Source organism: Mustela nivalis (genome assembly GCF_964662115.1).
Source record: "Mustela nivalis genome assembly, chromosome: 1".
NCBI classification, from domain to species: domain Eukaryota; kingdom Metazoa; phylum Chordata; class Mammalia; order Carnivora; family Mustelidae; genus Mustela; species Mustela nivalis.
In genome coordinates, this window is record NC_139020.1 from 197275977 (window position 1) to 197290128 (window position 14152).

At 50.7% G+C, this 14152-nt stretch overlaps 1 protein-coding gene across 9 annotated transcripts in view; it reads right to left on the minus strand.

The window, feature by feature from the left end:
* Window positions 1-323: 323 nt before the first annotated feature.
* DAG1 (dystroglycan 1) overlaps window positions 324-14152 on the minus strand; it is a 69713-nt gene continuing 55884 nt past the window's right edge. For all 9 annotated transcript variants that reach the window (XM_082703843.1, XM_082703842.1, XM_082703845.1 and 6 more), the window contains one exon: window positions 324-5134. In XM_082703843.1, the coding sequence (XP_082559969.1) occupies window positions 2735-5134 (2400 nt within the window). In that variant the 3' untranslated portion in view covers window positions 324-2734. The remainder of the gene's footprint in view (window positions 5135-14152) is intronic.

Sequence of the window (14152 nt, forward strand, 5' to 3'; positions counted from 1 at the left end):
GGCAGGCAGGATCTTTCCCACGGTCGTCCCACATGAGGAAACTGAAGCTCAAAATTTCTCTGTTGGCTCAGGCAGAAAGAAGAGTGGCTAGGGAGAGCTGTGTGTTGGCAGTTTCTGAAGCCCACGCCCACCCCTTTCAGGGGCATGAAAGTGCTAAGGCACGGAGGCTATCGGGTCAGCTGCACAAAGGCCACCTCCAAGTCCTCTGAATGGGCCTGGCTGGGTCCCCTCCTCCCTCCATCACATGGACACCAGACCTGCAGCCCATTCATATCCTAGAACATTGCAGGGGCCGGGGAAATAGATGCTTGGAGGCAACGGCATTGTAATAAAGACACTGCTTTTATTTAGTTTGATATGTTTCTATACAGAATGCAGAAAACACATCTTAAAATCATATAGAAAGAAATAAAAACATGTCAGTGGTTGGTGAACACTTGAATGTGAGATTGGCTCTGTCTCACAGAGTCCAACGGCCATGGCCAGCCCGGCGCTCAGGAGAGGAGGCTGCCTGCAAGGGCATTGTTGCTGTTGTTATTCTGTTCACTGCCCCATCGCCTCCGGTTGCTATGGCAACAGGCCATTCCGGGCCAGCCATTTCTCTGCGTGGCAGTGCCCGATGGTAGGGTTGCTAGGGGCAACGGAGCTGTTTGGAAGGCCTTTCAAAGCCCTCACCTGGAACACTAGGAATTGTTTATTTTTTGATGAGGTCATCAGAAATAATCTCACCAGGTCAGACCCCACTTGTGCTCCTGACTCTGGGGCAATGGGGAAACTCTGGCTTGGATCAGGGCTGGGAGGCATGAGACCCAGTCACCAGAGGTCCACTGAGCCCTCATCCACAGGCTCCCCCACCACAGGGACACTGCTCGCTTGAGTACCAAGGGCTGGGCAGGGGAGAGAGGCTGGGCCCTGTGGGAAAAGGCGCAGGGGGAATGCCCTCCTGAGAAGGGCAGGCTGGAGACCCCCTCCTCTCTGACCAGCCCTCCCCTCCTGAGGCAGCACACACAAATCCTCTGCGAAACAGTCGATATGGCTTAGAAGTGGCTGCTCGGTGTGCAAAGGGAGCCTGGGTCCACCCACCGGCCTGATCACGGAAGGGATACATTATTGCAAAAGGCATTCCTCCCTAAAAGGTACCCAAAATAACTCTTAGACATCAAGAAAAGTCATGCTCAAAATGGTTTCTTCCAAAGGAGGAGAATCAAAGCAGAGTGGGCACCCCTGAGTCACGGGACAGAGATGCAGATGGACGGACGGACGTTCTGCTAAAAAAGGCAAAAGAAGCTCAGTGTAATTTGAGAATTTAAACCATTATGAAAAGGGGGGGAAAAATCAAAATGAGCAAAGCCGTCAGTTCCATGGAATCAACACTAAGAGCTTGTACAAACTGCTGTAAGCATCACCATTTTTAATCTTTTTTTTTTAATAAAACAATTTGAGGCTGTATAAAAACTTTAGTAAAAAATTAGCTTTGAGAGCCCACAGATTTCGACTATGAACTATTGCTGGCACTCCTCCCCCGCCACCAGACCTTTCCCAGCCCAAGGCCCAGGGCTGCAGTGCCAGAGAAGAGGGGTGGGGTGGGTCAGGGTGGGGCTGTGGACTGTTGGGGCAAAGCGGCCAAGGTCAAGTGAGGAAAGAGCATCACATGACATAAAAATATTGCATCTTCACCAAAATGTCCCCCACTGAGTGTTTCAAAAACCATGATATTCCTTTCAGGAGGGGAAAAAAAAACACACAGAAGAAGGGTAAAAGAAATATGTTGATGTGGTCGAGTCCCTTGACCCCCCAAGCCACCCCCACGAGCAGCTGGCCCACCCTGGAGCACCTAGGTTGGGGGCCACAGCCACCACTGCCTCTTGGAGTCCCTTTTCCATGGAAATGAAGACCCCTTGGTGGTGGGCCACTAGCGTGCATGGGGTGGGGGTGTGGATGTCCACGGCCAAGAGGCCCCTCCAGCTTCCGGCCTCTGGCAAGAGCGGGAGAGCAAGCCCAGCACCAGGACCCCGGCCCCAGAGCCACGGCCGGGAGGCCCCCAGGCAGGCTCTGCGGTATCAGAGCAACCAAGTTTACATAGTGTGAAAAAATAGGATTCCTTTGATAAAAAATACTGTCCCTTGGTCTTCTCTAAGTTTGAAACACCCTGGGAGCTTATTTTTAGCAAAGCAATTTCCCATACCCACCCAAAAATTATACATACAAGTTTAGGTAAACAGCAGATTAAATGTAAAAACTTAACCTTAACTTCTGAAAGTCCTTTGACTTTAATCTTTAGCTACTGTTTTCCATGTTACATCCTGCAGCTAGACACACGTGAATAGAAAAAACAGTACAGTTAGTGTTAAAGGCAAAACGCAGAGAGCCGGGAGGCCGCCCAGCACTGCCCGCGAGTTCATTCACGGCCCCTCGCTCCCTCCATCTACCTCTACTCCAAACAGTGCTTTCAGAGCCAGCCATCAAAACCGCAGCAAAGAATTTTCTATGAACAAACAAAAAAGCTGTTAGGCAAAAAATAAAAGTAAAAATGTCCCCAAAGTCTCTCCAGCTGCTTTGGGGTTTGGAGGACCAGAGAGGGCGGGCTCGGCCAGGCCTCGCGCGTGTCAGTGTGTGCTAGGTCAGGTGTCGGCTCCCAGTGGGCGATGGTCTGCAGGCCACCGGTCTCCACAGACAACACCGTGTTGTCTCCAGGGCCCTGCCCTACCCCTGCCTCCACCCAGGCGCTTGTGGGTTAAGGGGGCACGTAGGGAGGGGGCGACCGGTATGGGGTCATGTTCTTGGGACGGGAGCCCTTGCCCTCCATGGGGGCCGTGAAGGGTGGAGGGGGCTGGTAGGGAGGCGCGTTGGGATCCTCATCCCGCAGGGGCGTGTACTCTCCCACGGTGTCCTGGTTCAGAGGAGTGGTCTCGGGCACGCTCTGGTTGGGGTACTCAGGAGGGGGGAGAGGGGCTTTCTCCTCCTGCAGGATAAGTGGCATGCTGGAGGAGGGTGGGGGCTTGGAGTCATCCAGCTCGTCTGCAAAGATGATTGGCACCCCCTTCTTGATGAAGGTGGCCTGGTCCTCGAGGGTGAGCTTGCCCTTCCGCTTCTTGCGGTAGCAGATCATGGCAATGATGCCGGCGATGAGCAGGATGGCCGCGACCACGACCGCCGGGATGACCGTGTGCAGGTAGACATCATCCTCACTGCTCTTCTCGGGGTCCCTGTCCGGCACCTCTGTGGGCGGCGCCTCTGAGGGCACTCTCTTAGGCGGCGCCATGGGGATAAACTGCAGATGCCGGCAGCTGCCAGCACCAGTCACCGAGATGCTCATGGCCTTAAAGTCAGGCTCCAGGGCATTGGAGAAGGCAGCCCGCGGCTTCCCGTCATCCTCTGCGATCCTCCGGCTCAGCCCCGTGATCTGCTCCTTGGGGCAGGGCTCCAGGGGCAGAGTGTTGTTTGTCCACTCCACCACGATGGAGCCCCGGGTGATGTTCTGCAGGGTGACAGTGCTACAGTTGCGGTCCCCAAAGGCAAAGGCCAGCTTCTTCACCAGGGCGATCTTCTTGTGGATGTCATTAACCAAGGGGGCTGGGTCACCCACAAACTTGGCCTTGAACCGCGCGGGAGCCCTGTCCCCTTGAGGGCGCTTGTGGACGTGGATCTCGAAGGCATCCACAGCGGACAGGCCCCCCTTGTCTGTGGCATGCATGAAGTACTCGTGCTTGCCCACGTGGCTGCTGTCGGGCAGGCCGTACATGAGCTGGCTGTTGCTGTTGAACTGCACCCAAGACTTCTCGCCTACCAGCTGCTGCTCCCGAAGCTTCAGGGTCAGCTTCAGCTTGTCGGTGGTGGTGTCCTCGTTGTCATAGAAGGTGTCTGACGGGATCTTCACCTCGAAGTAGGTGCCCACCCAGGCATCCACCCTGTCGATGTGGTTCTTCAGCTCTGGCCGCTGGTTGGGTTCTCCTCCGCGGGGAACCCCACTGGTGGTGGTGCGGATGCGAGTAGGCGGGGAAGCGGTTTCCAGTCTGGTGATGGGAGCTTTGGTGGTGACCCGCGGCACCGGTCGGGGTGTCCGTGGCTTTTTGGTAGGCCTTCGAGTTGTGGTGGAGGAGTCAGTAGAAGGCGTGGCTGGTTTTGGTGTGGATACACGTGGCTTCTTGGTGGTAGTCGTGGGAGGGGTGGCGACGGCCGTGGGCTCCACGTAGCCAGGAATGGTCATCGTTGGGCGGATCTGGCCAGGAACCGTGGTGCCAGCTTCTGACACCCGAGTGGGCTGGATGGGGCCTAAGGTCGGGGTCTGAATAATGGCACCTCGAGTCCGAGTGGTGACTGTGGGCTTTCCAGGAACAGGGTCTCTGACTGGAGGAGCCAGCGTCTCTGTTGGAGGAGCAATGGCTGGGGATGTGGGGGTAGGCACGATCCTGGACGGTGGCTCCTGGATGGCCGTGGTAGGAGGCCCAATGGCAGTGACAGGTGTCGGAGTGGCATGGATCTGCCTCCGAATACGCTTGGGGAGAGGGGGCTTCTTGTTGGCGATATGCCAACCCACCACAGGGTAGCCCAGCTGGGCAGACATAGCGCCCTCCCTGGCAGGGGCCTCCACACCACGGATATCAGGCACATTGTTCTGGTTCAGGGAGCAGCCCAGCTTCCAAGAGAGCAGGGCCCCGTTCTCCACCACCTTTTTCGCATTGCCTGGGCCGGCCATGAAAGCTGACATGTCAAACAGTCTGTTGTTCACCACGGGGACCAACTTCATGTTGGGGAGCTCCACTTCGGAGAAGCTCCGCATCCTGTGCAACAGGTCAAGCCTTTGCTTCGGGGTCATCTTGGTAAGGTCAGCATCTAGAATGACTGTCAGGACAGTCACAGGCTCGTCAGCAGCACAGGCAGAGGACGCTGCCTCAGCAGGCTCTGGTGATGCCGCCCGCACAGACTGCGGCTCACTGTGGTCTTCAGGGTAGACCTCGATAGAGAACACACTGGAGCTCTGCGCAACGTGGCTCCCGTTGGCCCCCAGCCGTGTGGCGCTCACTGAAATGTAATGCACGCCCTTATCAGTGTCGAGAGGGAGGCCCTCCAGGGTGTGGCTCTGCGGGTCCCAGTGCAGCCAGGACGGCAAGGCCTCCTTCCCTGCCGCGGACACCTAGAAGAGACACCAGCATGAGTTAAGTGGCACTGTCAATGCCTAAGCAGACAATGATCACAACAGTTCCTCCCTGGCCTTGCCTAAGCTGTGCGACAGGCTGAAGGTGCTACTCAAGAATTTCTGTTCGGGGGCACCTGGGTGGCTCAGTGGGTTAAAGCCTCTGCCTTCAGCTCAGGTCATGATCCCAGGGTCCTGGGATCGAGCCCCACATCGGGCTCTCTACTCAGCAGGGAGCCTGCTCCCCTTCCTCTCTCTGCCTACTTGTGGTCTCTGTCAAATAAATAAATAAAATCTTTAAAAAAAAAAAAAAAAAGTGGGGCGCCTGGGTGGCCCAGTGGTTTGGGCTGCTGCCTTCGGCTCGGGTCATGATCTCAGAGTCCTGGGATCGAGCCCCGCATCGGACTCTCTGCTCCGCAGGAAGCCTGCTTCCCTCTCTCTCTCTCTCTGCCTGCCTCTCTGCCTACTTGTGGTCTCTGTCTGTCAAATAAATAAATAAAATCTTTAAAAAAAAAAAAAAAGAATTTCTGTTGGGAGAACCAGCTCTGCTCCTGGAACTCTCACTCACCTGTCATGGAAGACAGGCTAGCTTGGAAGGCGAATGACTGCCCAAGGTCACACTGCGGGCAGACAGCAGTGGTGGCACTCAAACACAAGTCCCATACCAGAGAACTCATGCCACTGGGCTCAAGAATGTTATGGGTCTCCATGACAGCAACATGCTTTGCCGCCTACTGGCCCGCCTGGCCTGCGGAGTCAGGTCCCAGCGTCTCCTCCCTCAGCACTCCTTTTCAACCCTGTCTCAGACTTCTCCCTGCCCTCTGCAGACACCACAGTTTTGCTTGAGTCATATACCCTTCCTGCCCAGAAGTGGATATGCATACAACCCTGGCTGCAAGGGACAACTCAGTATCCCCAGACGCCTCACTTACAACTACTCCGTCAGTGGGACATACATTCAAGTACAGTGGGACACATTTGGGTAGCAAGTACAGCTAGCCGTATCTAATGTCTAATGAACCTGCTCTTCAAACCTCAGGAAAAACTGCAAAACCCAGGGTGGGGAGCTGGAAACAACTACTCTAGAAGAGTATTTATCAAAGAGTCCAAGGAGCTCTGACTAAGGGAGAGTTCTTTAGTCAACTAAGTTCGGGAAATAGAGCCCAATTCTGTCCTTGGAGAGCCCAGGCCCTAAAGCCGGCCTGAGGAGCTCACTCCCTTATTCCACCCAACAATTTTAGGGTAGAAGTCCTTTTCCACAGGGACATGACTGGTAATAATCAAGGTATCCAAAGGAATGCTGCCAGAGAAACTTCTACCAACAGCTGACAAGAGGAAAGCAAGGCTTGCCTCTTGCCCAGGCCCTATCTGTGACTACTCTCACCTCTGGGAAATGCCTATTTCTGCCCCCAGTGCAATAAAGGTGGCACCCACTCTCTGGTCTAACAAAAGTCACTCTCAGCTCCACAATCCTGTCCCATCAAGCCTAGACACAAACGGCATGTCTTACCGCCAGCCTCGGCCCAGGGATGGCCCTGCATGGCCACTGCTTGTCAGCAGAGGGACACTAACATGCTTCTCTGCCTGCAGCAGGTAGGCCAGAGCCATGCCTGCTGGGCTCGCTAAGAGGCTCTGGTTCCTCAGGATTCCTTCTGCCAAAACCCAGGTGCCTGACTGGGAAGGAGACCCATACCTGACCTTCCCAGTCAGGAACTGCTGGCAAAGTCATGGCATTCTATCAGTCTTACCAGAGACTAGATGCTCCCCTGTGAAGAGATTTCCTACCTCCAGCAAAAACCCACAAGAAAACATCCGACATTATTAGAAGTTACCACTACTGGGGCTGTCCTTCGGTGACTGCTTCTGAGCCCCTGAAATCACAGAGGGCCTGTGAATAGCTTCATTCATGACACCACAGCAACTCAAGGTGCATCACCACCTACTTAAGGCACCACCAAGAACCCTACTTCCTGTCGTCACCATCCACTGCAAACACAGCCAAATGGATTTGTCTTCAGATCCATGAAAAACACTAAATATAGTTCTCCTTAAAAATCTTTTTTAGCTACAAAAATAATACTTATTTTGAATGTTTTGGTTAAAGCCTATGTTTTAAATTTTTTCAGTTCAGTTATATTAAATATGAAAATTGTCACATCTACATATAAACATGTAAAGCAAAGGCTAACTGCTCTCCTTTTGAAAAAAATAGGAAGCAAAGCTGTAAGGCCCAAATTGAGGAGTCAGGGACCCACAAAGTGTTTTACAGTGCTAGGCTGCGGCCTGGGGTCCTGAGAGGCGGATAGGAGGGGAGCCAGGCAGCAGCTGGGTTCCCAGCCACCCAAGCATGTTTCCTCAGCGCACTCCATCCCAGTGGCCACCACTGGGACGACAGCACACCCAGCAGAGGGAGGGCCTAGAATGGAGAGCTCAAGGTGAAGTCTTCCCAGGAGAAGCCACCTGCAGAGAAGACCAAACAGGGCTGGGAGAGAGACCAGGACAGGCTCTGGATGTGGGTGCCAACTGGCCAGGATCCTGAACATTCCTGAGTAGCCAGGCGGCTGTACCCAGTCCTATATGCTCCATCAGCACAGATGAGTAAGTAGTCTCAGTGCTCTTCCAAGTCTCACCAGCTACACAAGGACACTTTCTAACAGAGAAAACTGAGAAGGGCCCCACCTCCTCAAGCTTCCCAGCCCAGCTTAATTCCTATTCTGCTGACCCCAACAGCCACAGCTCTGCTGCCAGACATTTCCTAGGGAATAAGCCCAAGCCACTCTTCGGCCAAGGCTCCCACATGGCCAAGCTCGAGGACATACACTTATTTAAACTATGCCAAGTAACATTTTTACATGTTAATAACCTGTAACAGTCTCTCCAACCCACACTTCTGCCTTCCCTTCTACAGATCCCGGCCCCTCCGGATCCTGGAGCATTGGCCATGGCCTGGGCACAGGACATGTGTCCAACCCGGATCTATAAACCTGAAGCAGACAGTCCCCAGGGTCCTGGGTACTGCTCAGACAGGAAGGAAAGGTATCAACCTGAAAGTTCTAACACCATGCATCTCTGAGCATCTAGGTATCGACACTGTCAGGCCCAGGCAGCACTTTAAGTGGCAGTGATTCTCTTCAATAAAGGGCCACAAGAAGCAAAACAAACACAAGCCCTACAAGGAACCCAGCCAAGTCACAAGCAAGCTGGCATCTCTGCATTTTCAAGGCCATTTGGGGAAAGCCCCTGAACTGGGAAGCCTGAACATGCCTAAAGGGCTGGCAGTGTCCACATTCCCTGAAGGATCCCACTAACTCCCTCCCTCCTAGGGCACTCAGTCGAGGGAATATTCTGAAATGCAACACCTGCTCTACCCTGTCAAAGCGGGTGCCCCTCAGACCGGGGAAACTCCATACATCCTCCCAACCTTTCAAAGCTTCCAGACTCTAGAACGCTTTTCCTCTCAGGGCCTAAGTGCGAAGCAGGACATGAAAGCTCCTCCTGAGAGAGCTGCCCCCATGACAAGCCAGGACTCTTCCCTACAACAACAGCAGATGTGACAGGAAGTCCCATCTCCAAGCCTCAGTCCTTGGCTGAATCCTGGTTCCAGGCAAGCTGAGGCTTGACCCAGACTCAGCCCCGGTTTTCTCATGTGTAAAAGGGGGGAAACGATGGCATCCTTGCACAATTGCTGGGCCAGGCACAGGCTGGGTTCTCTGCGGGGACCACCCCCTGCCCACTCCCAGGTTGAGAAGACCCAGTATGCATTGGAAGGCTGCTGCAGCAACAGGCTGAGGGTCCACCCCTCCTTCTGGCCTTGGACCCTGCACACAAACTGTGGCCTTTTCTCCTTGGTCATTCCCCAAAGCAGAAGCTCAAAGCATCAAAGGGAAGTGGGGAGGCCCCAGGAAGGGGAGCCAGGACTCTACAGGGGAACAAGGCCTTGGGACACTCGGGGACTTGCTTGACCGTTGAGAGCTATCTTCTGGGACTGGATGAAAACCCTGAGGTGCCTGGGGGAAGAGAGAACTTGCTGCAGGGGCAACCCAAAGACCAGCATTCACCTCTTCAGTCTCAAACGGATGTGCTCCAACCTGGCATGTTTGCACATGAGATTCCGACTATTCTTACAGTCTCTGGGTTTTATGCACACAAAGATTTCTGCCCTAGGTGTACCACCCACAACTGAGCCTTAATGGCAGGAATGAGAGACAAGAGGCAGGAATCAGAGCTCTGTGTGAAGTGCTCCTCAGCACCAGCACATATGTTTGGGGAACAAGCTGGTCCAGGTCATGGGACAGCCCCAGGGTTTCAGATCACTCAGCTCCCCATCACTAGATACCAACACTGTCTTGGAACTGGGGGAGGCAAGGCCTGCTGACCTTATAAAGCAGCCACCTTAAAGTAAAAGCCCTCAGGCTATCAGTGGGAACACCTGTAGGGGGGCAGAAGCTGCAGGAAAAAAGGTTCATTTAAGAAGATCACAGGCTCTAGCTCATAGGCTCACACAGAGCAAGCCAGGAATCTTTCCAATTTTAGCAAGCCTCAGAGAAGACATGCTTCTGAGAAGGCAAGCCCACCACCGAGGAAAATAAGATCTCCAACTGCCCCACACCCAGTTTTAGAAATCTTGATCCACAAAGTACATCCAAAAACTAAGAATCAAAACCACGAAACTTGGGCAGACCCATATGGAGCTCCAAAGACTGACTACCCGCCCAGCAATGCCCACAATGAATCACCATGACCAATAACTGGGGAACTGCCAAGTGTGAAGGTTTTAGTCACTCTTTAGTCTATATCAGTAGATAACTAGTAACTGACTCTGTTCAGTTCTGGGCATTCTCTCCAACTGCCTCATTGCTACCCTCTCTCACACACAAAAGAATGTCAAACACAGGTTTGATAAAGATACATGATCTGTTCCAAACACCACACGACACAAGCAGCATGTCTCACCCCAAATCAGTATCCTTCTAAGCCTGGAGAGAGAGCAAACGGGCAGAGAACTTTCAGTACTTTATCCCTCACCAAAAAGCAAGTTCCCAATACCAAAACCAGATAAAGCCATAAAGCCACCAAAAAAAAAAAAAAAAAAAAAAAGAGAAGCACAGGCCAATATCTCTGATGAACACAGATGCAAAAATATTCAGCAAAATACTAGCCAACTGAATCTAACAATCCAAACAACAATCCAAAAAATTGTTCACCATGATCAACTGGGATTTGTTCCTGGGATGAAAGGTGGTTCAATATTAGCAATTTAATCAATATGATATGTCATATCAATAGGAGAAAGGCTAGAAATCATTTGATCATTTCAATAGATGCAGAAAAAGCATTTGACAAAGAACATACATTCATGATAAAAAACCCTCAACAAAGTAGGTCTAGAGGGAACACGCCTCAACACAATAAAGGCTATATGTGAAAAACCCACAGTGAACATCATATTCAATGGGGGAAAAAACTGAGTTTTGCCCCAAAGTTCAGGAAAAAGACAAAGATGTCAATCTCACCACTTTCATTCAACATAGTACTAGAAGTCCTAGCCATGGCAATTAGACAACAAAATGGGAAAAAAAGGCATCCAAACTGGATGTAAATAAGTAAAATTTGGGGTGCCTGGGTGGCTCAGTTAGTTAAGCAACTGCCTTTGGCTCAGGTCATGATCCTGGAGTCCTGGGACCAAGCCCCCGCATCGGGCTCCCTGCTCAGCGGGGTGTCTGCCTCTCCCTCTGACGCTCCCCATCTCGTATTCTCACACTCTCTCTCTCAAATAAATAAATAAAATCTTTTTTTAAAAAAAAGGAGGTAAAATTTTTCCTACTGCAGATAACATGACACTTCATATAGAAAAGACTCCACAAAAAAACTACTAGAACCAATAAATGAATTCAGTAAAGTCACAGGATATAAAATCAATGTACAGATATCTGTTGCATTCCTATACACTAAGTAGAAAGAGAAATTAGGAAAACCATCGCACTTAGAAGTGTACCAAAAATAATAAAGTATCTAGGAATAAACTTAACCGAAGACATGAAACATCTGTACTCTAAGAACTATAGAAGACTGATGAGGGCGTGTGGACGGCTCAGTCGGTTCAGCACCTGCCTTCAGCTCAGGTCATGATCCTGGGGTCCTGGGATCAAGTTCCGCATTGGGCTCCTGCTCAGCAGGGAGTCGTCTTCTCCCCCCTCTACCCTTCCCCTCTGCTCATGATCTTTTTCTCTCTCAAATAAATAAATAAATAAATAAATAAATAAATAAATAAATCTTTTAGAAAAAGGAGACACTGATGAAAGAGATTAAAGACAACACAGAGAAATGGAAAGACAGTCCATGCTCACGGATGAGAAGAATAAATAAATATGATTAAATATGGTTAAACTGTGTACACACCAAAAGCAATCTCCAGATTTGATGTAATCTCCATCCAAATACCTACAGCATTTTTCAATGAACAAACGTTCCTCAAATTTGTATGGAACCACCTGACTCTGAATAGCCAAAGCAACCTTAAAATAGAAAAACAAAACTGGAGGTATCACAATTTCAGGCTTCAAGTTGTATTACAAAGCTGAACAGAAACAAAACAGAAAACCCAGAAATAAACCCACAATTATATGATCACTTAGTCTTCAACACAAGAAAGAATATCCAATGGAAATAAGACAGTCCCTTCAACAAATGATGTTGGGAAACTGGTCAGCTATATGCAAAAGAAAGAAATTACACCACTTTCTTATACCATACACAAAAATAAACTCAAAATGGATTAAGGCCTAAATGTGAGACCTGAAACCATAAAAATCCTTGAAGAGAGCACAGGCAGTAATCTGTAACATTGGCCATAGCTACATTTTCCTAGGTACGTGTGCTGAGGCAAGGGAAACAAAAGCAAAAATAAACTATTGGAACTATGATCAAAATAAAAAGTTTCTACACAGTGAAGGAAACAATCTAAAACTAGAACGAAATCTAAAACTAAAAAGCAACCTAATGAATGGGAGAAGATATCTGCAAATGACATATCCATTCAAGGATTAGGATCCAAAATATATAAAGAACTTTTACAACTCAACACCCAAAAAACAAAGAATCCAATCAAAAAATGAGAGTGGGACAAGTAGACTCCACACTGAGTGCAGAGTCCGACACGGGGCTCCATCCCATGACCCTGAGATCATGACCTGAGCCAAAATCAAGAGTCAGCTGCTTGACCAACTGAGCCACCCAGGTACCCCTCAGTGGTACATTTCAAAGTGGCAAAGACTGCTGCCCTGGGATACCCGGCTGCTTAGGCCTCTAGAAGCCTTCTCTGGCAAAATCCCTGCCGTCCCTCAGACCTGGTTACTGGCTCGTGACCTTTCAGTTCCCCACTCCTCAGCCAAGTTGCAAAGCTGGGCCAACCTGCAGCTACCTATGGCTGGGTACCATATGCAACACTCTTGAGGCACTGAAACATGAGGTGATCAAGGCATCCTCTGTGCAGGCCTACTGTGTGGTCTCCTCTGCCTAGGGAGATAGGAAATGGTCCCTCTGGTAGAGTCTGAGCGTCCAGTCAAGTTTCAGAGGCCCCATGGTGCTGACTCACATCAGGGTGATCCTGATCTGGGCCCTGGACTACGACAATGAGACCAATTTACTCTGTGGCCAAGTTCAGCTTCTGTGAATGATGCACATGGACAGTCACATGACAGGGCTGCAGGGAAATGGCACAAGTCAACAGGAAGATCCTCTGGCTGGAGCTCAAGGAGCCAAAACTTTGTCCCCATTAAGATGAGGAACCATGGAAGTGGGTATAAGGGGCCTTTGCTTTGCTGGGTAAAGCAGAGCCATACCCATGAGAGTCCATCTTTGCTGGACATGCAAGCCTCAAACCAGCACACGGCTCTTGCCATAAAGGCCAAGGCCACCAGATCACATGCTGAACACAACTTGTCCAGTCCAGCCAGTGCCCTCCAGGTCTGAGTTATGAAGCATTTTACCTGATGTTAACTGTGCTCATCTAAGAACAAAAATTTTCCCCCTCAGAGGGACAGCTAAGCATAATTATAGCCATTAATAAAATTCTCACAATCAGTCAGTGCCTCAATCTCAACACCATCTATTTTTACTTTGTCATATTTTTTCAGCCCTTGTCAGGAAAAAAAAAATTATTTTTTTAAAAACAGAAGTCAATTCCACACTTCAGTAAGTATTTGAGTTGATGGGTCTGGGCAAATGTCATTCTTACAACCCACCCCAAAGATGCCTTCCCTCGCCAACCCGCATTTCCCGGTGTGCTGTGTTCACAAGGGCTCCATTCAGAGCCAGGGAACACCCACTCGAGGCAGGAAGAAACTGCAGTTCATCTCATGCAGGCGGGGTTGCCACAAAGCTCTCAAGCATCCAAAGAAACGGTTCTTTCATGAGTTCCCCTTCCTGGCCAAAAAGAGTACCCATTGTTCTCAGGGGAACAATTGGGGGCCCACGCCAGCAGCTAGGAGCACAGTCCCAGGAAGGGCTGCTCCCAGTCTGCCGACATCTTGGGCTGAAGGAAAGTCCACATTGTCTCCAGCCTAGGAGGATAAGGGGAAGCAGGAATGAAAATTCAACCTTGCGGGGCTCTACCAAAATGAGACATCTGAAGGGGCAGCCAATCATTTCCTGAGATGCAATGGTGTCTCTCCTGACCACCCTACAAAGGAGGAGTAAGAACGTCTCCAGGCACATAATCACCTTCCTCAGCCAGCCCCTTGGTCACTGAAGTCAGAGGAGAGGCACTTGCAGGGAGCTGAAGCCAATCCCGAGGGAGTCAAGATGGGTAGCTTATACTGTGGCCAACTTGGGAGAGCCAATGATCTAGCCAAGAAAGGCCAACCTGGCTTCGTGGGACCCACCCACACAAACCCTGACAAGGAGGGAGGGTGCTCTAGGGTCCAAAGGCATCTGTGAGAGCAAAAGACAGCTAATGTGGGGTGAGCTCTACATACAGGTATCCAGTCTGGTCCAAGGGAGCACATGCAAGGTCCACCT